We start from the raw sequence: 24904 nt of genomic DNA, 5'->3' as shown, positions 1-24904 counted from the left end.
AAGTCGGCTTCTGCGTAGCAAAACCAGGCTTCGATGTTGTCGGGCCAGAAAGGCATCAGTTGAGACGAAGGTGGGGACAAAGTCTTAAGCTTGAGTACTTTAGGTGTCTGTTCAGTCATGATGAAGTATGAAGTACGATAATGAACGAGGGGGAAAAAATATATATATATATCCAAGAAAAAACACGAAAAAAATCACAATGTTTAAAAAAATAAAAACAATAAGGCAATGATATATAAAAATCCCAAAAAGGAACAGACTCACAGTTGTAATAAGGTGTACCAGATCACGTCGGTCTCATCAATGATGATGTCACAGGTATTCAGTGTTTGACAACGCTTCTACCAGTAACACCTAATTTATTTCGTTCCCGCCCAAAGAAATCAAGATGACAGAGTCGAGGAGATCGGAAGAGTATATTTGGCGATGACCAATATATCGGAATTCTCTGATCTAATCTGGCTAGCGATTGCGGTTGATGTTGAGCACGGCGTTCCCACACGTGATCTGGTGCGGATGCCTGACCGAGCGCCTTCAGCTAGATGAGTCCACTAAAACATATGGTCAGCATCCAATGTCGAAAACTTAGTGCTATTTATTTTGGGGATTTATTTACCGCTACAAGACCTAAGATTGCAGGACATTCACAGTTCAAACTCACTGTAAATTTCTAGCATACGTATTCTCTGTTTGTCCATGGAACCTAGCTCTACAAGTAAATTCGAGATGAGTAGAGCGGGATAATCCTTCCAGCATACGATTGATGTACTCGATGTCAGCAGTGGGCATCCCATCTCATGACAAGGATACGGAATCACTGATAGCGACTGGAGCGACTTACAGCAAACAGAGGACTCGTTGTAGAAAGCTGAATTGTAGATCACTAGCTTGAGAATCTATGTTGAATGATTGCGGTTTAATCGCTTTGGACGGGAATAGTGTAACCTATCAGCTTAGCCGAAGTCACTTCAAGTGGTTTGCGCTTAACAAGGATTGTTCTGTATATCAATCAGTAGAATTGCATGCCCGAGATACTGGCTACAAAAATACTCTCAATGGGCAAAAGCATATATTAGCATTAACAAGTTGCAGAAGTACAAGTCAGAACAACTATACCATGATCAATAATCATCCTTAGCATCATGATAGCAACGAAAATTAAGCGATTAATTTATATTATCATCCCTTACAGATGTTCGGCATCAGATTTGGAACATGCAACCGCGTGTTTTTGAATAATGCGCTTCTGTTTTCTGAGGTTCTTCAGTCCCAGTAGATGTGGTAGTTTCAGTAGCGTTAGCTTTACTGGAAAGCCTCATTTACTTATGACGTGGAGAAAACTAAATTCTGAAAGCGATCGTTCCGTGGTGGGAACCGACAATCAATACTTAGTTTACGAAAGCCCACACCGTAGACTTGTCTTAGGCGCTAAGACATTTTCAGTGCTTTCCAGTTCTATCGTTCTCTTTTCACAACCTATTTTGTTTTTTCAAATCCCTGACCCGAAGGTATTTTGTTTCGCTCTTGTTAGTGGCCTGTTGTTCTCCCTTTCTACTCCGCTCTTGCTGCATCTTTTGACTTCTAGTCATGTTACAGAATTATATTATGACAAGGAAAGCAAAAAGTTTACTGCTTGTCTAAAAGGAATACTTCTCAATACCAAGAAATTGGAATTCACTGCTGAAGATGTCAAATACATCGAGCCGACCATCACAATGGCAAGCATTATGGCCAAAGGTGTACCGTTATTTGTTTCAGAAGATCACTTCAAAGATATTGAAGTGTATAAACAATTAGTGAGATTTAATGAGCCAGTGGATGTAAAAAAATTCTGAATAAATGCTTGGCATCAATAATTCACGTTTTGGTCTTTTATTAGATTTATTATTTCTCTCTGGTTGATTTCCGTTCCTATATATTTAGGGATCGAAATGTCGTCCAGATGAAACTAACATTATCATTGGTTAGGACTTCTGTACTCAGTCTCCTTCAGATACTTCATGAATTAAGTTGTGTTCAGAGTCTAAAGACACAAGAATACCTAGTTTCTGCAAAATGACCTTTGGTGTCTATCCTGATGTATCACTCACCAGGGAAGTAAATCAAATAAGAAGCATTTGTTAAACGAATAAATATAGGTACTTGCTGCATAAAAACTTGCAGATGATTTAAAATCTTGAGATTAGTTCAGATTAGTTTTCCGATTAGTCTCACCATTGGTCCTGGATGTATTGTTGCTAATGTTTTTTGCATTCCCAGCTCGACAACTACATTATGTCCATATTTCGGCTGACAGGTTTCTAACAGTTTCATAACATAAGTGTTCGGTGTTCAAACGAACTATAAGTTGCATTATCACTGCATATAGGTTGCGATGATAGCTTTCTACTTTCTTTTTTCTGTTCTGCATTTATACATAATTTAGACATTTAGCTCATGGTTCTCATTGCACGTACATATGTTAATACCGGAGATATATCTTCCCATAAAGTATGCATACATATACGTCGAAGGATCACATATTTGTTACCATGTTAACCGAATCTGTCTTTATTTGAAGTTTTTAAACCTTTATTTTCCCTTAGCGCCCATGTTGGACTATTCTTTATTATGGGACTGTGTACAACCATGACTACAGGATTATTGTTTCGTCGCCGCCAATTAGTTTCACAGATTTTCACTCGGTTCAATTATAGTAATTCATTTGGCTCTACAAGTTCGAAGAAAAGAGCTCCTGGACATACGGTAAGAAGTTTCCTCTTATTAGACAAATCATTGTGATAAGTTATCAGATAAAGTCATTCAGTGGGGTAACTACCTGTCTCAACTTGTAAGATCTAGATTTTTTCAATTTATTTATGCTCAAACGTTTGAAAGTCAGGTTAGCTCCAGGAAACGAAGCTAATTTTTGCTCGAAGATATTTCTTAGCCTGTAGCCCCTGTGACAAGGATGTTTCTCTTTCTTTTTCCTATGAAGTTAATCCATAAATGAATTGTGATCCTGTGACTTTCAATTTCGTGTTTTCATATACGGAAATAAGATCAGTTGGCATAAATGTTTTCAGAAATTTTCAGCATTAGTGGACCACAATATGGGTTTTTTGAAATTTTTAACCAAGCCCAAACTTTTCAAACGTAATCGACAGTGAGTTTTACGGCTCTGAGAGTTTAAGAGTATGTTTACAGTCAGTCACGATGTAGCAGCTGGTGCGTGCGTAGATCGGTTAAGTTTGTCACTCCCTATTTTCACAGAGGGATGAAATTGTCAGGTCAAATCTCATAATAGTAGGAGCAGTAACGGTATCATTGGTGGCTGAAAAGACTAAGCATCGAAAATACGATTCAACAGTATATAAATTAATTAAATAAACACAGAAAGGTTATGAAGGATTCAGAAGCTCAGGATTTGGAGAAAGACGGAGAATGGAGTCACTTGCGCCATTACAGACGATTTTACGATAAAAAGTGTTCATGTTTTTCCTTCACATACATCAAAATCTGCTATGTTGACTTACTAATGAGAATTCCCTCCCCTATACTCACTAACGAACTTGCTTTCTGTGGTCCCACATCCAAAGAAATTTAGTTTAAAATTAGTGGGGTTAGAAGCACGTAATGTTTTAAGAGATACCATCTAAATTATGATGAGTCTCAATGTGACGTTTTAGTGCTAATCAGTAGTAACTGACAGTTTTAGACCTTTAGATTTGAAAATTCAAATGGTTTATGGGATTGAAGGAAAACATCGGCTAACAAATAACTTCAGCACGTAAACCTGGGAAATCTATAAGCAGTCCAACTGATTTGTAGCTACTTCATTATTGCTTTGAAGCCTACCATAACCTGATAGAGACGTAGACAGTTACCTACCCTCCAGTTTTGATGAAATTGACAACATTGTGACAAACCTGAAACAAGACGAAGTAGCGAAACTTAGTCGTTTATTTCCAGGTGTTTTCAACGGTAGCATTCAGAAGTAACTGGTCAGAATAAATTTTTAGTTATACCAAACGAATTATAAATGATTTCTTCAAACCGGCCAATCGTTTATCATTCTGGTGTCTTAATAATTAGAATCCTCTTGCGATTATCACTGAAGTCCGTTTGTGAAACACTGTCTCCAAAACCCACTTGATACCCAACGTAAATTGAGTAGCAAAAATCACGGAAAACTTGCAGGAATGCATGCAAAAAATTTAAATTGTCATAATGTTTTGCAACTTTGAAAAATTTACTGCTAACCTATGCTTACGATTTTAATTTACTTAGAAAGTAATACTTGACACCATCGACTTAAGATTTTATTAATGCCTCTGACTTGAAATTTCCTTCTACGAACATGTAATGTTAATAGGTTGTCCTAATTCGGGATGAATACGTGTTTTGGTACTAGTTAGAGATTCTTGGATAAACATGTAGTATGACTAGAGCAATAGGAAATCTCTTTATGCATATAATCGGGACTCACTGGTTGCATGGTAGATAATTAGGACCATTTTTCGCAGGTTTGCGCAAATCAAAGTTTAGTATAAGTTTGCACTAATTGTCACCACAGTCATCACCGATTCCCTTCTTAACATCTTCACTCTCCCAACCAACCTTTGACTTAGATAGATAATATTCTAGTCAGTTTTAGACGCATACATGATTACTAGTCTATGCATAGTACTTGTCTGAATTCTGATCATTCTCTCTGTAATATGTGAAACTTACATAGTTGACAGATTTATCATTCTAAAGAAATTACCGTGATTGGAATTGGTTTCATTTGACATGACACCAAATTGGACTAAATTTGATGTTAGATGTTCAAGCCACAAAACGTTTAGTTGTCATGGAAGTGATGGTTAACGCCTTTAGTAGCTTCAAAAAATGTCCAATATGGTGCTTATCGTTTCCCTTACGTCCCTTACTTAAAAATATCACAAAGCTTGCATGGAAACCTAGAAGGGTGAAGGTTTTGGTGGGGTGCCCAGATGAGAGTTGCGTCTGTATATGGCGGCTGTCAGGATATATACCATTTCATCTCAATAATCTTGATTATATTGGTAGCTATCGATTGCCTGGTTGTGGTCAGTGGTATTATCAGGCTTAATCGTTGGAGACGTTGAGTGTCTCTAAATGACTCAAAAATGATGTTGACTACGCAAATATATTCACTCTTTATCTCCTAAATCTCGATTTTCAGAATTATTATGCGGATTTCTCACTATCACTGCTACTTTTATTACTTTGTCTTAGTAATTTCATCTACATGCGATTATGTTACGTGACACTTAAGCCGATGCACATATTTCCCAGGCTCTAGGTTGCTTATTACTGACTGGTTGTATTTATAATGTATTTTTTACTACTGTACAATTTATAGCTCCAACCTTTTGTATGCAGTAAACGAGTTGTTGTGAAAGCAGGTAATGGCGGCAATGGTTGTATTGCGTTCCGACGTGCCTTTTGTAATCCACACAGTGGTCCTAGTGGTGGAGACGGTGGAAACGGTGCTCATGTAATTTTCAAAGGTGAGGAATCAATATATTGCCTTTCTTGTTTAAACCTGTTACCCTTTTCGGGGCTTAGGGCGTCGACCAAGAATCGCCAACCAACTCTATTGTGGCTCTCTTTTCTAGTTATTAAGTACTATTTATTCTTCTTGATGCCTGCCTCTTCTCCTTTTGCTTTGAGGATTCCAAGTTGGAGCTTGATTTGTGATGCAATTTGATGATGTTCACAATAAATATCCTATCCACCTCCTGCGTCTTTCCATAATTTTCTCCTCAGCTGGAAGCTGGTTTATTCTCTGTCACAACAGATTATTGCTTATGGTTCCAATGGATCCGGAGTATTTTGCGCGAACATCTGTTGATGCTTCCAGTAGTTCTTCAAGTCTCATCACTGTACAATAGAGTTGTAGTGGCTGGTCGTATGTCGAGCCCACATAGCTAGAATAAGTTTTACAAACCGACAATCTACCGAAGAGAAAAGCAGATGACCGATTGAGGCGTTGGGATTCACTATATTGTTGTATCTATAAATTTGGTAGACTGTTTGTTAACAAATTAAACGTTGAATCATCAAATGTATATGACTGTACCTCTACATTATGACTGGAATATGATCATTAAGAAGTTAGAAGATAAGACGAATATTGGCAAAATAATGACTGGGTTACTCCCAGGCTTGGACGTGGGGGATTAAGTAAAAGAATAATCAATTGAATGAGGTTATCAGCCTCTGTAGATAATATTTGTGAACCTGAATTAACTGATATTAAGTCGTCAGATAAAATAACCTAAGTTTATCATTTCATGTTATGTGAATGGCACGGTTTTACTAGGCGGAATTACATCACCATACTGAGTGTAGGGTTTAGTAATTTCTTTCTTAAAGTGAGATTCGTCACAGTTTCCACCCACGTACTTCTCACCCATTTAGATGAAGACAATTATGTTTATCTTACGATTTTATCGTTTTTCGATGGCATAACATTGGAGAAATAATCAATTTCAAATAGGTTTCCTTAAATAACCGAAACCCTTCAAATCTTAAGTTAATTGACATCGTCTTCTACTAGGTTGGCGGAAGTTCTGAATTACAGTTTATGTTATTAATGTCATAGGATAGGAAACCCTAATAATGGTGTTAATAAGTGATTAGTGTCACATGTTATGCATAGACTTATTATGATCTAATCATTAAATACATAAAAATATGCCCAATTTTCCGTTTATTTTGACATCTTTCGTTTGTTACTATGTGCTCATCATACGAATGCCATAAATAAGAACTTGATAATTCTTGTGACCATTATTTTGTTTGAATGTTAGCAATAACAATAATCCTCATTGTACTGAAATATTGTACACTGAAAATTTCGTATTATTATTATTATTATTATTATTATTATTATTATTAATGTCCAATTAATTGACATTTGATTGTGGAAATTTTTTTCCCAATTTATCATCCATTCCTCATTGGAATGAATAGTGAGATGAAGCTCTCTGTATGTGTTTATATATGTATTCATTTAACATTCAATAAACTAATATATGAATTTATACAGATTCTTTAAAACAAATGATTCAGTATTATTTATAATTATCTCCAGAATATTCGTGCAAGTCGATTCTTATTTTAATCTTATTTTTTTAGCTGATAAAAATATATCTGATTTATCAAATATACCCACAGTTGTACAAGGTGATAATGGTGTGAACGGTTCAATTGATGATTGTCATGGGGCAAATGCTGATCATTTATATCTACAGGTAATTATGTACGCGTATCAATCCACTTTTTAATGATATTATTCTGTTATTATTAATGTAAAAATAATTATTCCTTCCAATCAATTCAAACAGTGTATAATAAGAATGTGAAGTTTACTAGGAGGAGTATATGATGTGAATTTTAGCAAAATATATTAGTAATAATAGTGTGATCACATATTAACTTATTGAGATATTTACAGATGTAGTCCCACAAATATATATTTATAATGAGGTTAAAGGGTTCGATTTTCATCTGCTAGTTTAAAGATCACTACACCTACTTCAGTGTAACAGACCAGGGTATTATCACCACTCTGTATGTAGAATGTAACTCTAAGTCAAGTACAAGGATCCGCACCTGATAAGTGAGCTAAATTAATGAAATTAAAAAAAGTGATGAATTTCATCTTTTTAAAAGTTATCAACTGTACTATTTTAAAAATGTGTAAAACTGAACAACTGCATTATCCTCCTTATGTTCCACAATATCTTTCTCCCCTAGAAAAATATACAGATAAACAATTTGCTTGTTTAGGTAAATCTTCGCTAAAGCTAATTATTTTGTGAAATTTATTGTCTTTTTTAACTGTTTCATATAGTTTAAATGGGTTTTTTATATCGTTGTTCATTCATCAGGTTCCGATAGGTACACAAATTTTTTCTGTTCATAAAAATTCTGTTGAAAGTCCAAATCAAATATCAAATGATGATAATAATAATAATAATAATAATAATAATCAATCTATTAACCTAGTTAAAACGTTAAACGCAGATGGTGATATATTTCTAGCTGCACGTGGTGGTGCTGGTGGTAAAGGCAATACATTTATGACACATGCAACATTAGCGACAGATTCATTAAAGTTACCTAGTCGTAAAAATGCTCCATTACGTATTGCTGAATATGGTGGTAAAGGTCAGTTGTGTGAATTCATTCTACGAATGTCAAAACTAGCAGATTTAGGCTTTGTAGGGTGTCCTAATGCAGGAAAATCTACATTATTAAGAAGTTTAACAAGAGCTAGACCTAAAGTTGCACCATATCCATTTACTACCCTACAACCACATATTGGAATGTTACATTTTCCAGAAAATTATAATCTCACTTTAACTGATTCAGTAGATGATAATGATAATCTCGATATATCAAATCGAACTCATTCTATAGCTAGTAAGTTGTACATATTTATTTTTTTATGCTATTTATAACGTTTTCTGTTTCCGATTTTTGTTTTCAATAGTGTTTGTAGTGTGACTAAAATTAATAAGAACAAACCAGTTATAATTGAAATGGCTTTCATTTTCTCTTTAGGTGGACTCTAAGATAAGTGTGTTTCAACCCATTCGTATTGGCTGTTTGAGTCTCCCCTATTGTAGTGAACAGAACACGGGTGGGGGACAATCGAATGTATTTAACACAACAATTACAGACTATCTCAATAAAATCTGAATACCATATAGTAAATTGTCAATTTGCAAAATATTCATGCATCAAACCAAACTGGACTGTTTCTGTTGCAAACACCAATCCATTGTCTCCCATTCCATTGTTCATGCGTTTTCTTACAAATTCCATTGTGTTCTCGCTCTTCCTTTCTTGATCTTCCCCATTTTCTGCTGCCAGACATCACGTTCTTTTAACTCACGTTATATACTACTCATATCAATATAAGTAGCACACACCACACTCGTCCCCCCTTTAAAGCAGTTGTTCTTGCGGTGGTTCATGCTCGCCGTGCAACATTCTCCGTCTCTGCAGTCTGTGTCACGCTCTCTGTCAAAATGTTGAGTCTGCGGCGCGCTGACTTCCATAGCTCCGTCGACCTGCCGGGGCAACAACAACCGACATCCACCCGGCACCTGGGACGCTTGACACCCGTACTCCACCGGCCTGCTGAGCCATCTACATCCGGTGTCCGCCCAGCAGCCGCGCGTCCTACCGCTCCTCTTCGTCGACAGCACCCGCTACAGCCAACGCCGCCCCGCCAGAACACTCCACCAGCGCCACTCCTCCTCACCAGACTGCCCCAACTGGCACCTCAGCTCCAGGCCCGCAACAGCGTCCGCAGAACACACCCTCCTCCTCTCCTGGTTGGCAGCGACACCAAATGTTTGCAACAGAAACAGTCCAGTTTGGTTTGATGCATGAATATTTTGCAAATTGACAATTTACTATATGGTATTCAGATTTTATTGAGATAGTCTGTAATTGTTGTGTTAAATACATTCGATTGTCCCCCACCCGTGTTCTGTTCACTACACTATGGTATTAGGGTCCCGGAGTGAACAATTACTCTGGGATGCAAGTAAATCTACCTGATAAGTCCTAAATAGGGCGAAACACCCGTTCTATATCCCACTGCTAGCCACCACCCATCTCTGCTTATGGTGCTTGTGACTTAAAACACTATCAATGCAATCCTCACTTGATGCACATATGACAATAAGAGATCGATCAATTACAGTCCTAAACGTCAATGGGAAGATTCAAACAATCAATACAAAAATGAATTAAACTTCACCCCATTGCACAAACTAGCGGCTATCTGGACTCAGTAGCTAAGTAGATAACGTGATGGCGTTTGAGGCGGATGGTACAGGGTTCGAGACAATAAAGAGTGTGATTCGAAAAGGAGAAACTAATTCACAGGGTGAAACATGTTAAATTATTTTGAAACACATGATTTAAATAAAAAGCGGATACGTCTGCGTTATGACTAATTCTGAACCACATCCAACTTCGCGAACCTTGATCATGTTAGTAACACGAACCTTAACGAAGTTGTTCATACCTACTGAAACAGCTCTAACCAGAAGTCTGTGACTTGGTGGGCTCATGCTACTTTTTTTAGGGTGCAACATAGCTTTTTTCCAACTTGATTTCATGCCAGGCAACATTAGCTGAACTGTTGAATTACTATCGTTAATACTGATCTGCTGTTTCATTTTGGTTTACAAATACTACCAAACAATATGCACCAACGATCATACGCAAAATCAAATTCAGGACGTTTAGGTCTCACAGCGAGTACAATACCACTTGATTGTGCAAGTCAGCGTTCAACGCCCAATTATTTCAATTTCAATCTAGCCTTAGATTACTCCAAAGACCACAGCTAGCTAATTGGACTTCAGGAAATCCGTCTTAGAATTATCCCTTAGTAAAGCATACTATGTTGTCCGTTTAGCTAGTTCAAGAGAGATTTTCCCTGTGCATTATAAATTAGATTTTCATTTCTTAACGATATGCCAGTTCCAACTGATATTCTACTCTATTTATTTGATTCTTACGAATAATTAGATTACTAATATGTTGATTTCTAATTCTAATTTTCAGTTGCTGATCTTCCAGGTCTTATTCATGGTGCTGCTGAATATAATAAAGGTTTAGGAATCGAATTTTTAAGTCTCGTCGCTGATTGTTCCATACTAGTTTATGTCATTGATTATGGAACATTATGGTGTGATCATAGTGTAAATCAGTTGGATGAAATAGAAAATGAACTAATTGATCAATTATCTATGCTTTATTATGAAGTGACCACTTATGATAGAAATCTTTGCAATCAGGATAAGTGTTTTATATTAGGCAGTAAATTAGATTTAATTTTTCCAAATAAAATAGATTCAAGTGAATCGAATGTTGATAATACAGATGGAAATGCCATACTTTTTAGAAAATTACACCATATATTGCATAAAGCTGCTTGTTCGGTTTCTATGATTAAGGATACACCGGAAAGTATAGACCAAGTAATGCTCGTTTCAGCCAAAAGGGGTGATAATATTCTTCACTTGGCGTGTAAACTTTGGAATTGTGTACAGAATATGAAAGGTAAAAAGAACTAATTTACTTCTCTGTATAGTTGTATATTCTTACAAACATATTTTTTGTATGAAACGATGCTTATTCGATCTTTCCTACGCAAATACTAGTGTATAAAAATGACTGTGAATCCTAATTAAATGAGATTTATACTCATGTTTTGTATCTTATTAACTATTGATAATTGAAAATGCCCTGGAGTGCTCTCACTATGTAAATTCTGAGGATCGTGGGTTCATTCAAGTTATACTAATGTCTGACCGAACTATCCTGAAGTATTTAGTAGGTCTACAATTATTATGTTGTTCGTCGAACCTATATCGAGATAAGCGACCATTAGTACACAATATTCTCGATTTAACCTAACTCATAGCAGCTGATTCCTCGCTATTTGACTGCAATAAATGATGCCCCATTAACTGGGTATTGTAAGCAAGCCAATTCTCTTAGTGGTACTGTAAATTTACTCGAGAATATTCAGAAGCCAGTACATCATTTGTATGGATTGTTTATTGTTAAGCATTTGTAAAATCCTGTAAGCACAGGGAAAAATGGGTGTGTGTGAGTGTTAGAAAATCCATATTTATTTATGAGTGCTAGTCGATTGTGGGTAAATTATTGTCTGTGTTTGCAACCAATGAGAGGACAGATGAAGATTGACGTACATAATTGTGTTCAGTTAGGCCCACACATAATTTTACATAGCGGGTCGAGCGTCCAAATTGCGGCAAGTAAACAAATAATGAAGGACTACTCATTAGGCTTATTTTATTCACATATAATTCTCATCCTCTAAAAATGTTTCTCGGACTTTCAGAACCACCTTATTACACATCATTGATGTGTCCAATACCTTCTAGCCCCCTCATGATGGCGCATCGGTTGGTGTGCTTTTGATGTATAACTTACGAGCAGTTGACGTGAGACCTACCACCACTATTAGTAGAGGTATTGTTCAATTAAATGGGTGTTACAGTATGGGCACAAATGCCAATTAGAAACAATAACTTACTCATATACCACCTTATGCTTATCTCCGTAAGCGAACGGAGGTTAAAAGTTGGGTGTTACGTATTGTTCTAGTTCTAGTTTGTGTACGGTTGTAAGCAAGCATATGGTTTGCCCATACTTCCAACCAATATTAGATGGGTGTTCATAACCAAGCTAGAATTATAATGTGTAATCGCAAGTGCTGCACATGTGAGTACAGCCCGATTTTTCGAAGCCACACAGGCTTGCTCCCGACTCGCAGAGGGCATCAAGTAACTAGTTTAATTATTTGCTCCAGATAGGGTTTGACTTGGCGCTCAGTTAGCTCTGGAGTCTCACTGAGTACGCTAGCGAAATAACAGCAGTATCAGTACGTTCCTCCCTAAATGAAGTGCAATACATACACCCTTACATTTCATAAACTAGATGACAGGGTTTTGACTTCGTGTATACATGTGTCAGTAACTGTGATTACAAGTGGTGGGGCTGCGGACCCGCGGCATATGAACCTAGCAACTCATGCGGTTCTGGAGGAGCGGAGCTGTAAGAAAGCACACTTACTCCTTTTTCCCTTCGTGATGGAATATAGGCCGCCCACCAGCATCCTCTATCCAATTGCCACTCATCCTTTTGGTATCTACTGACAGCGCAGTGTGCTCTATTGTCTTTTCTGCATTTCCCTTCAGGATTACAAGTTAGCGTTTGCCTCGTGATGCAGTTAAGTCACTTCTGCAAAGTCTGTCCTATCCACTTCCAACATCTTTTCCTGATTTCCTCTTCAGGTGGAAGATGGTTTGTTTTCTCCCACAGTAGGCTGCTGCCGATAGTATCCAGTCAACGAACATTGAGTATCTTGCGTAGACAAATCGTACTGAAACTATAAGGAGTAAAAGGAAATTCTTTACATGAACTAGAGCGTATAGTTAAACCTATTCAATAATGTAACAATATAATCTCGTTTTGCGAGTGGATGTACGCTTTTATATTTCGTTAAGAAACCAAAGTAACAACTTGAATGAGTAGGTTGAAAGTCTAGTTAATGCTTCTAAGAATTGCATACACGGTGGGAGGGCCTGCTTACCACGATGAACCTGCTTGTTCTTAGCTCCTAAAACTGCATGCTATAACTTTCGTTTTGTCTTTAGCGAGCTCAAAAAGAAGAACAAGATACGTTATGTCTAACATCACGTCTTGGGGTCCTATATATTATAATTGAACAGCCTATTAATCGACAACAAAGTGTTGGTATGAAGCACAACTGCTCGTGTTTATCTCTTTACAGTCGCAACAGCTAAAGTTAGCTGGTTAAGAGTTTACTGACTCCTAGATGGCTTCATGAATAGAGCTGCCTCACTATAATACGGATATGAACATCAAGCCAGTCAAATGGTTATTCTTTAAAACTCTGATTACGCTTCCGAATGGGTTTTGCAGGAATTTTGAGAAATTTCAATAGTTGAAATCATGAGTCAATTGAAGCTAGACCACCATGGAAAACCTGGAAGCACTGGACGGCCGTTTCGTCCTAGTATGGGACTGCTCAGCAGTGCACATCCACGATCCCGCCTCCCGAGACATTCGAACCCAGGACCTACTGGTTTCGCGCGTGAGCACTTAAGCATTAGACCACTGGGCCGGCATCCAACAGTGTTAATATCTAACTTCAACCAATCTACGAAGTTGCGCCACCGTACACCATTGTCTTCAGTGAGTTGATATCTCACAACAGACCTGGCTGAACTCCACTGGTCACGACTTCTCACTAGAACTCCAGAAGTGTGCGTTGCGGGATCGTGGGCGCGCACTGCTGAGCAGTCCCATACTAGGACGAAACGGCCGTCCAGTGCTTTCAGGTTTTCCATGGTGGTCTAGCTTCAATTGACTCATGATTTCAACCAGTATTTTTAGTTTTTCTCATTTTGTTTTGATTATTCCTGGTCAGAGGGTGGTCCCTGTATCTGCAGTTACGAAACACGTCATAAAAAGGGCAGTGACTTAGTACTTTTTGTGTTTACCTTTAATTTTCGTACTTATTACATCGGGAAGCATTCTTGGTCCACTTTAACTTGAGATATTTCGGTTAGGGTTCGAAATTTTGTGATGCCTTCTTTCTCGTTGACTCTGACACTTGTGCTCATATTGTGTTTTAAACATTCTTAATCTGATTACAGTGGTTCGCAGTACTTACAGATGAGGGCACCCAAATTTTTATACCCCATGAAGGAAGGGTGCAATGTGATGAGTCTAAAAAGTGGTTTCATAAGATGTGTACCCATTTAAGTCCCACCGAATACAAAAGATGCTCTGAGCCTAACTCACATTGACTCTGCATGTTTTGCTGTACGCATAAGACACTATTGATTCAAGAGGCTATGAGCCACTTATCTTTGGCCTGCAACGAGGAAGATGGTGGTTGCGTTGGCAACACGAGTACTGACAGTGCAGAATGTGTCAGTGTAGTACGTGCTGCTACGGGACGAGATAAACAGCCGACCATGATTGACAGAAAAGGGAAATCTCCGTTGAAACTGAAGAGGAGTGAAGTTCCACCTGATATTGACATGAGTAGAAATTAAAGACCCGGATAAATCCGACACCGTTCCAGATAATCCAGGTGTGGTTGTCCTGAGTCATGGAAAATGGATGGCAATACGGATAAAAAGAAGTGAAAAATTTTATAAACGACACACACTTGGTTGGCATGTCATTAGTGAACTATCATTCTGAGTCACACAATACACTACCAAAGACTGTTAATAAGACAGGACTCCATCCAGGAGTGGCTGAGAAGAGTTTAATATCGTCGAATGTCATTGTGAGTAATTTGCAAGAATCAAATTATTATGATCCCTAAACCGGGGGATTTATCCGTAGTATCTTACCAGATGAAACTAAAGGAGTTTAATTCGAAAAATTTATACGAGTAGGTAAGAGGACCGATGAAAAAGTTAAACTCCGACCATGTGGACTCCTTAAGATAATCCTAGTGTCGGAGAATCAACGTTATCTTCTGCTTGATAGCACTCGTCACGACAGTACTGACATTCGAGTAAGAACTGATATACCTCTAGAAGATAGAATAAAAAGGAAGTCGGCGCTAGCTGATCTAGGAACCCGTCGACAAAATATTCAAGAAAATCTCCGGTAGTGGGTTTTCGGATAGTCAGGCCTTGCAAGCGAATGCTACGAAGCTCTGTGTGGATAGGTCGTTCTTCCTAGGAGATTCATATGCAAGTGTTCTTAGCCTAGGAAATAAATTCTATGAACTGGGAGCATTAGTGGACAAATTAGGGCCACTTATTGTGGCTGTGACAGAGACTTGTTTAGTTCACTACTTCGTCATTACTCCAGAATTATCAGGTTAACACTACCTAGGAAGGGATATAATGTATATGTGTAAAAGGAGATTTCGTCCTTTTATACATAGCCAGTAATGTAAATATCCGCTCCTCCGCTTGCGTATCCCATGATAGTGGAACTTGTGAAGTCATTGGCTATGAACACAGGGTAGTCTGAGGTATACTAGAGTAAGATAATGGAAAAAAGTTGAGGTGTCTCAGTCTGTCTTCATAAGATAGGCAAGATGGACATTTTACCATTTTAATCCCTCGTCGTTGAACTCGTTCTAGCATATCTGCCTCATACTTGAAACAAGGACTCGGTACTTGAATCACATATTCCAAATGCGATCTAACGAAAGTCAAGTGTAATAATTTAAATATTTCTTCATCCAAATACTGAAAAGACCTACGAATACCCATACCCTTTTGCAGCAGCAGCAGCCTATCAGTTACTTGTGGTTTTGAGATCGCTGCTTATTATGACTCCTAAATTCTTATAGCCCATTACTTCATGTAACAAAAGTCAGTGGATTGTGCAGTGATACGAATCGTAACAGTTATTCAAGTGCAGCACCACACTTTTTAGAATCTACCTTATCAAAGGCTTCACTCTGATCTATGAAAAATACATCTACAGAAATATTCCGGTCTTTTGCCTCAGCCCGATATTCTCTCGCAATGAGAAGATTTATCAGGCATGATATACCTTTCCAAAAATGACGGAGAAAATTCGTAGCCCAGGTAGATTATTTTGGTGGATTTTTTTTCCCTGAGCTGGATGGTTTGGTCTTGCTGGATAGTCTAGCTTGGCCTTATGAATTATCGGTGATATATAGCCTAGATTATCGAATGTCATATTAATAAGGCTAGTAGTGGTTTGTACATTGTACAATGAGAAAAATCGGTTATTATGTCATTTTTCTCATTTGGTTATGTTAAACAGCAGTTTGTTTTTTCTTTTCGTACTAATCATGAAGGGTTTCAACTTTCGGTTTAAGAGTTGTGGTGTAAAGGCGTATACCACATAGAAATCACGCGTGTAACACTTGTAGCACATACTGAGAGGGTTGTGTATAGTGCATTTTTATTTTAGAATCCCAAGCAAGCTTCTTCCAGAACTATATGTTACATAACTCCATCGATGAGTGAGTGACTTAACGAAAATTTGTTGATTTAATCAACTTCATTACTGGTCACTCTGAGTTTGGTTTCTTAATTCCACACTGAAAATCTTCATCCATTCCCTTGTTTGTGCCCTTGAATTTTTGTTCGTTTGTTTGTTCTCAAAGTCTTAACACTTCCTACACGAGCCCCAGAATTTAAGTGCTTTAGAGTCATGCGAAATTCTTCTCACTTTGATTATGTAGTTAACAAGTTACCAAGTATTTTGTTAGAATCGTCTTCAGCGACCAATAAGGAAGGATTTCCGTGAAGCATTCTCGAATCCTCCAGATCCAGGATAGACGGTCTACGATCGGAGATGAGTAATTCACAGTATGGTATTGGACACAAATGAGCGCATTATATTTGGAATTCGTAAGCAGTGAGGAATGAATGTGCATTGAAGTTAGATACTGTAGAGCTTCTGTTGTTGCTTAATCTTGACAGTCTTATTGAGCAGACAGTAAATTCGTTCACCAGAAAGACTGTCCGAGTTAGGCTTTTTCCGTCTAGACTCTTTGTTCATTTCCATCACTATAAAAACAATTTAATACAGTAGGCAAGACAGAGACCAACGGAGATCCAGATACCACAAACGCAAGTTATATAGGAGATCTCTTTTATATGAGGTGGCAAATATCACCCCTCAAAGACGAACCCAATAGTGACTTGTGCAATTTATTTTCATTCATATTCTTCATTGTTGTAAGTACTGACTTCTCATAACGTATACATATATAAAAGTCAAGTAAGATACCTTACATGATAAGTAAATTCGGTAAAGTAATTCGTTTTGAAACGGACGTGTTTCCTACCTAATCTAGTCGTGTTCACAACAGTGTTTTAAAGAATAGAATAAAATATATCAGTTTATTAAGGGCAGGGCGCTATGTTTAAGGTTGTTTTAGAGGGACGGTCTTCATCGTTTTGGTGATTTCGTGATATACTTTAGACATTATGTGATGTAAAATAAATTGTTCGTAGAGCTATCATTATTATAGTATAACATTTTGGAAAGTAGAAAGTGTTAAAAATTTTAGTACGTAAACAAGTTACTGCTCTTCGTGTTAGTATTTCAAACATTTTGCCATTCACTTGCTGAAGATCCTCATAGTCAATATTCAGGTTTATTTTTGTATGTTCAGTAAGGAATGATTTCAATGTTCCGTAATTCAGATGATATACTTGTAGACTTCATACGCATTGAAGATCGAACTACTATTACTCTTAAGAAACTAGTCACGAGATTCTTCCGGACGGCATCCAGACGAAGTTTAGAATTATTTGTATGAAGTCTACATCTATTTCCGTGTGTTTCATTTAACAAAGTGCCTTTTGGATCTTTAGTTCGAAATGTATCACTGCATTGCTTCGTTACAATCGTGGCACCATATTATACTCTAGTGACCATAGATCTTAGTACGGTTCGGTTTAGTAGGTAATAATTCATTTAGGGGTTTGCAATGCCGTTAACCTTTTAAAAGTGCGTAGTTAGTGTGTTTATGCCGTTGCTTTTTAGATTACAATAAAGTAACTTTATACGCTTTGGTACATAATTGCTATTTGTTCTCTAATTGTTAGAGTTACTACCGACTAAGTTTTTTTTGGATACAGTTCTTGTCTCAGTAAACTTGGTCTACCACTGAACTCCAGACAAATAGCTCTGTTACAATATCACGTATTAATGTATTTTCTTTCTCACCCACTGTGACATTTCCTATCCCCCTCGTCTTTCCACTCACAAACGTGAAACAGTTGATAGCAGTAATTTAAATTGTCTCGTAAGATGATAGGCACATTTTCTGTTGTTTATCACTGTCAACGCTAGCTTATATAACTTTCATCCAGTGAAGAATGATCCATTTTATTGAGCGGTTCAGACGTAAAAAATGCCAGGCAAATGAATAACATCAAATAAACAAAAATCACCTCAAAATCGTTTAACTCTATTAATTAGTGTTCTTTATCCTCATTTCATCGAGAAGAGTTCTTGTTTTTGAATCTAGGCTGTGGCTATTCAAATGGACTAGCGTTAGTTACTCATTGCATTACTCAGTTTGTTCGGCTGAGCCCTATATCTCTAGACCGGTACTGGACTCCTGAAGTGGAAACGGCTAAGAGGAATTCAGAACAACAACTTGAGCATCCTTAAATCTTCCACCTAACTAATCATACTCTTCATCCTAGGTTTTCAACACAACTTTAAGATACGATTTTCGTGTCTCAATAGGCATAAAATTCTATATATGCATATAGGGTGACTTGCTTGACATGCACGGATAGTAAGTTTAGCAAATAATAGAGGAATAAATAAAACCATGTGTTTTCTATCAGTAGGGCCCGATTTTTGACAAAAAAGTTGAGAAAGTTTAGCCCATCTTATGTCTCACATTAATTAGTAAGGACACAGGAGACTTGTCTAATTTGGCTTTTAAAGTTTTTGTTTACATGGGATTAAGTATGAGTCGTAAACAGTAGATAGATTGCCAATAATGAAATTTTTACACCAGAATCTGATTTAATGCAGAAAAATTCACTACACGTGCCTGTACATAAGTTATATTTTTAAATGCCTCATCATGTATTAATTCACATATATTTCGTTCTGTTCACTTTCGTTTTAAAAACAAGTCGCCGTTGTTTTGTATTCTCTTTTACACAGATCCCATTCATAATTTAAATGAAATGTTCCGCAAAAGCTTTCTTGCTTGGCATTTTAGTTTAATTCTGTTAATTGATAATTCAAATGGTTCAGATGTTGAATTCGAATTCCCCCCCAGTCCTTACTCATCAGACTTCAAGAAATGTGGACTCGACAAAAAGGGATACGTTTGTGATCCTGATAAAATTCTTGACTATTCTGCTAGTGAGTTACCTCAGTTTCGTTGTCTTTTTTTAACATGAAAATCTAGTGTTCATCGTGTTTAGACGTTAAACGTTAATAGTGACTTTGTTTATAGAATAACTTCCCCCATTTTTCTCTCTTTTAATTTCCTGATATCGAGTTACAGCATTTCAGGAAAATACCTGTCAAGTATGTTCTAACCTAATAAAATGATTTTTTAAAAACTCGTCACATGTCAAGAACATAGCCAGAAGATGGTAAATCAGACGATGAGGTTGTAAATCTTCATCAATTGAGATGTTTGGGCCACGTGTTACGTATTCCTGAACACCGATTATCACGACACTCAATGCTGACTAGTGTTGGGGATGGTTGGAAGAAAGTTAAGGGTGGCCAAACCAAAACGTGGTACCGGTTCACAAAGTCACTAACTTCTGGTCTCTGTCATGTTGGTAGATGCAGACTACTTGGTTGGGATCCACGTGACTATCGTAACAATGGTTGGAGACTCTGGGTGACATGGCTCAGATTCGGTTACAACAGCGTCAGTGCATACACTCTTTGTCTTCCCTTAAGTCGTGAGATTAAAATTACTTTATACTTTTCTAATTCTTTCACCCTATACTATATCCTTATACACAATCTTTCTCTTATATATTACTACCATTAAAGTAACTACTTTATGAATTTGGTGTTCATCTTGTTGTGCTTATGAGGTATGGTAACTTGGATCGGTGCATATATGTGCCTGGTTCTACATTGTAGCTGACTGACTGACATAGCCATATCTCTCGATTCTCTTTAAAAGTATTCTTCAACTTTCTGACACTTTCAGTGTGTACATACGGATTTAAAACCATATGTCCATATAAAACATATCAAGCTTGTGGTACCTCTTTACTTTCATTACGACTGATTCTTTGAAAATGAGCTAATCGGTATGTTTGCACTTTTCTCTCACTCGAAATGTGAACCAAGTCGTTAGAAATCTATAATAACGACAATAATATTAAGAACGTTTTTGCAGGGGTACGAATATAATTTTAATCTAGCCACTTCATTTTCTTCTAATCATTATGTCTCTGGTTGAGTAGTTTTTTCTAGTTTCTCTGAATCAGTTCCTAGAACTTTAGGTTAGTGAAAATATCCTTGATAAATTTCGTTGTTTTAGTTTCCTCTTGTTATAAAAGACTCATAGTCTAATCTTTGTTAATCTATTCGAAAATATTAACGCAACCAGTTAGTACGTCTTAGTTCAACTAAGTGAGCGCACACAATTACTCTTTAAACATATTCCCCCAATACTGTTTACCTAATCCTCAAACTAAACAGACAACATGGAGACAAAGCCTGGACTACGACTTCGACGGATACATTTTATGAGGAAATGTCATTTTTTATACAGGAATTTTTTCAGTAAATAATATTGAGTAGGTGACGACTACCTGGCTGTGATCTGCGTGATTATTATAGACGACGGTTGTACACTGAGTAACATGAATCAAAACCGCTCACAATGTCACAGGTGCATCCACTTTTTATCTCCCCTTAAATCCAAAGCTTTTTTAATTCCCGTATAAAATGTTTGTACCATTAATCCGTATTATCTTATCGAATCGTAAATTTCGATGCCTAGTCTTTTCTGATGTCACTAATAATGTTACTATCTATATCACTAGGATTTGCCCTAACAATTCCATCTCACTTTGTTAATGAGTTGTGACAACATAAGTTTGTGTAAATATGTTCCAGGTTCTACGTCGCGTATGACTCTGAAACGCAGTTGAATATTTGTAATTTAAAAACAAACTTCACACTGAACAAATGTCACAAACTGAGTGAATACAATAGAAATTATCAGGTTGCAAGAGAATAACATACTGAACTAATTAATGACTGAAATTTTCAAAGTATAATCGAACGTTAAATTAAATGATTATCATATTAAATTAACCAATAATCTTACTCTTGATGTCGGGATCATGTCAACATGTCCATTTATGTAAATTGGCAAGTGAACCAGTTTCAGGCCAAACAAAGAGCAAAGAATTTTGCTAATCTAATTTAAAATTATTTAGGCGTTATATATGAATTTCATTGATATATTATATTTTTGTATTCAATGTGTTAATGGTTCTGAAATACTGGAAAAAAGTAAGAATGTTTGATATGCGTTTAACAACTGCTAAATGTAGAATGATAATTGATATGCATAAATATATAGTTGAAAAATACTTATGTGAAGTCGCTGAATTTGTTAACTGTTTCATTTACTTGTGGAGTTACACCAATCTAGGTATCCTATTCCTTAACAAATATCTATGTGGCACAACCTACATCTTATTTGAGTTAGGACATATTTATTTTTTGGGTGGTAAGCTACATTGATACATCTGCTCACTTATAAGTCCTTGTTAAAATTTCTAATGTTCTTATACCGACGTTTAAGATTGTTTTCAGCTTTATAATATATATTTTAGATGAGATACATAAACGTGTTTATTTCTCATAATAAATTTATTGGTGTAACACATAAAGGATAGTGTATTGTCATCAAGTTATATACATTATGTACGTACTTACTCGTAGTTAACATACAAATTATATTAGGTTAAAAGAAAACGCCTCATTTTATCTAGATTTCAGGGGTGCCAACATTATATCATCATAAATAAGGAGGCTACTCAATAAATGTGAACTCATTTCTTTTCACACCATGAATAGTAATTGATTGATAAGTTCACAACTGAAAATTTTCATAATTTAAAACGTCCTGTGTGAATTTACATAGTTTTCATAAATTTTATTTGAAGAAAATTATTATTGGATAAAGATATGTAATCTTAAGTTATGTATGACATGCAAAAAGTAGTGCCGATGAACTGACAGACAACCAAATTAGTAGTAATCTATTATATATAACAACTAGTATTCCATCGGATTGATATAAATCATTGCCTAGTTGTAAGTTTGTACACTTGATGTTTAGCCACACTTATTGTTTTAAGGCCAGGTATTATTACATAACAGCTCGGATTGATGTAATGTTTGAATTTATTAACTGAATAATGTCAAGATTGTCGCACTACAACTTTAGAGTAATCAAAAATATACAGAAATTGATGGTATATATTTAGGGACTATCGGCAAAAAATCATGGTTTTAGATTTCATATATTCTAAGCAAAAGTTTCTAAGACTAATCAACATTTTCAGTATTATGAGTTTACTACAAATTGTTATATCCGGACGACAATAAATGAATGGTAACGATTAGGAATTACTTATGGACTAATATTATACGAATATTCCTATTGTATGGCTATTAAGTGACTGTGTCATATGTATATTCATATTCCTTTCATTATAAGCTTTTATTTGACCTATTCGTTACTGTATATGATTTACTATTCTTGAGATATTTCCAATTTACTAGTAACAGTTTCTCACAATCACAGTCACTTTTGGCTAGATCTTTTGCAAATGTTATTTTCTACTTTATGGTGTGTGGTGGTCTGATTTGTTTGTATATAAACCCAGTATGTTTGAAATATATGATTCGTATAGCGGAGGTTGATATTGGCGTTCTGGACTTAACAGGCATGGTTAGGCGGAAGAACGACCAATCAGAACTTTAGGCTGCCCATATTGGTGTATACGTCATTAGTTTGTTCATATAAGTCAGGGTATCTAAATTGGCAATCGTATGTCTTCGCTATATTCGTATAAGCTAAGGACATAACACAAATGTTACCCCTTCATTAAAGCATCAAAAGATAAAATGTTTGAAAGTTCTAATTATTGTATAAACATTATTTTTTTCGCTCTACATTTAAAGAAAGCAATGTAATTTTGAGTTTACAGCTAGAATTTTAATTTTCAAATTACACCATGTAGTAATTTATTTTTGATCCGATTAAACTTAAACCAACAAGTCATTCCGTTAACCTTAGACTCAACAAATTAATCTCCTAATCACTATATCAAAGCAGTAGCAATAATAATAATGATAATGCCAATATCAATAGTGTTGTTTAGTACTTGTGCTCCATGTTCTTCTTCTTCTCCTCTTACTCATATTTTAAACTTGTTACAAATGATAATTCATAACCTATTCTCTAAGTTAAAATTAATAAAAAGCTATGGCATAATCCTTGTTTTATATTTTTAAGGAATTCATTAGTTAGTATGTAATAGGTTTTCATCTTATCCTCATGTGTTAATCATCACATGATTAAGTCATCTGTTAGATGGTAGTGGCATTTATTATACGTATATATGTATATGCAAAATATTTACATAAACAAAATTAAAGACAACGCAACATTTTTCTTTGAAGGACATCATTGATTATAATTCATTCTTTTAGAGTATTCCATATTATTGGCAAGTAATGTTAATTAAATACCGATATCCAATCTATTATTATTATTATTATTATTATTATTATTATTATTATCAACACTACCACTACCACTACTATTAAAATTTCGTAAAAAATGTATGCAAGTGTTTGGTTCTAATTTGGGAAGGAAGTTCATTGAATGATATGGGGATACAGACTAATAAATAATCATTATGTAATTTTTGTTATATTCTATTTAGATTATTTTTCTATTCGTCCATTATGTTAATAAGTGATAATGACGTGTAACTTTATAACTGTACATAGATATGTGTATTTGGCTTAAAGTCATAGTTGTTCATGTATATGTTAAGGGTTAAGTTACTACCCTATTATTGCAACTGAGAAAAACTATTGATGTCATGAATGGATCGATTTTAGGCCACCACTGAAAACCTGGAAGCACTGGACAGCCGTTTCTTCCTAGTATCATGTGCTCACTAGTGACTAGCTGCAAGATAGATTTTCTGGAGTTCTAGCGAGAAGCCATGACCAGTGGAATTCAACCGTGTCTGTTGTGGGGCAGTTACTCACTGAGAACAGTGGTAGACGGTCGCACAGTATCGTGGATTGGTTGAAGTTAGACATTAACACCGTTGGATGCCTGGTCAGTGGTCTAGAGTCTAAGCGTTCGCGTGAGAGATTAAAGGTCTTGGTTTTGACTCTCGATTGCGGGGTCGTGGATGTACACTGCTGATGAGTCCTATACTAGAACGAAACGACCGTCTAGTGCCTTCAGGTTTTCAATGGTGGTCTTACATTGATCGATTCATGATATTAATCAAAACTCAACAATCTCCACAACCCTATGCTGATGATGAAAAAAATGATGTTTGTCGTAGACCTACAACCCTACTGTTAGATATTGAGTACTTCTACCTGTCCAGTACAATGTTTTAAAATCATTTAAAATCAAAGGTCACAAGTTAAATTCTAATCACTGTTCAAATGACATAGACGTGTGATGGTGGAGAAGATTTGTAGCTCAGGTGGATGATTTTGGTGGAGTTTTGTTCTCCAGCTCAGAGAACAAAACTCCACCAAAACATAGACGTGTTCTAATACTTTA

General features: G+C 36.2%; 1 protein-coding gene across 4 annotated transcripts in view; it reads left to right on the top strand.

Moving 5' to 3' along the window:
• Nucleotides 1-916: 916 nt before the first annotated feature.
• Nucleotides 917-24904, top strand: part of GTPBP5_1 (Mitochondrial ribosome-associated GTPase 2) — a gene marked incomplete at its 3' end in the record, with an annotated part of 66082 nt that continues 42094 nt past the window's right edge. The window contains exons 1-6 of one of the 4 annotated variants that reach the window (XM_012944557.3): nt 917-2745; nt 5369-5516; nt 7150-7265; nt 7905-8439; nt 10606-11103; nt 19249-19452. In XM_012944557.3, the coding sequence (XP_012800011.3) occupies nt 2611-2745; nt 5369-5516; nt 7150-7265; nt 7905-8439; nt 10606-11103; nt 19249-19452 (1636 nt within the window). In that variant the 5' untranslated portion in view covers nt 917-2610. Of the gene's footprint in view, nt 2746-2785; nt 5517-7149; nt 13027-17486; nt 17731-17777; nt 19453-24904 lie in introns of those variants that run through there. The other 3 variants (XM_051210278.1, XM_051210279.1, XM_051210277.1) reach the window with 3 other exon arrangements.

Source organism: Schistosoma haematobium, chromosome ZW (genome assembly GCF_000699445.3).
Source record: "Schistosoma haematobium chromosome ZW, whole genome shotgun sequence".
Lineage (NCBI taxonomy): Eukaryota > Metazoa > Platyhelminthes > Trematoda > Strigeidida > Schistosomatidae > Schistosoma > Schistosoma haematobium.
The sequence above is the reverse complement of the archived record's forward strand: the minus strand, read 5'-3'. Positions and strand labels throughout refer to the sequence as shown.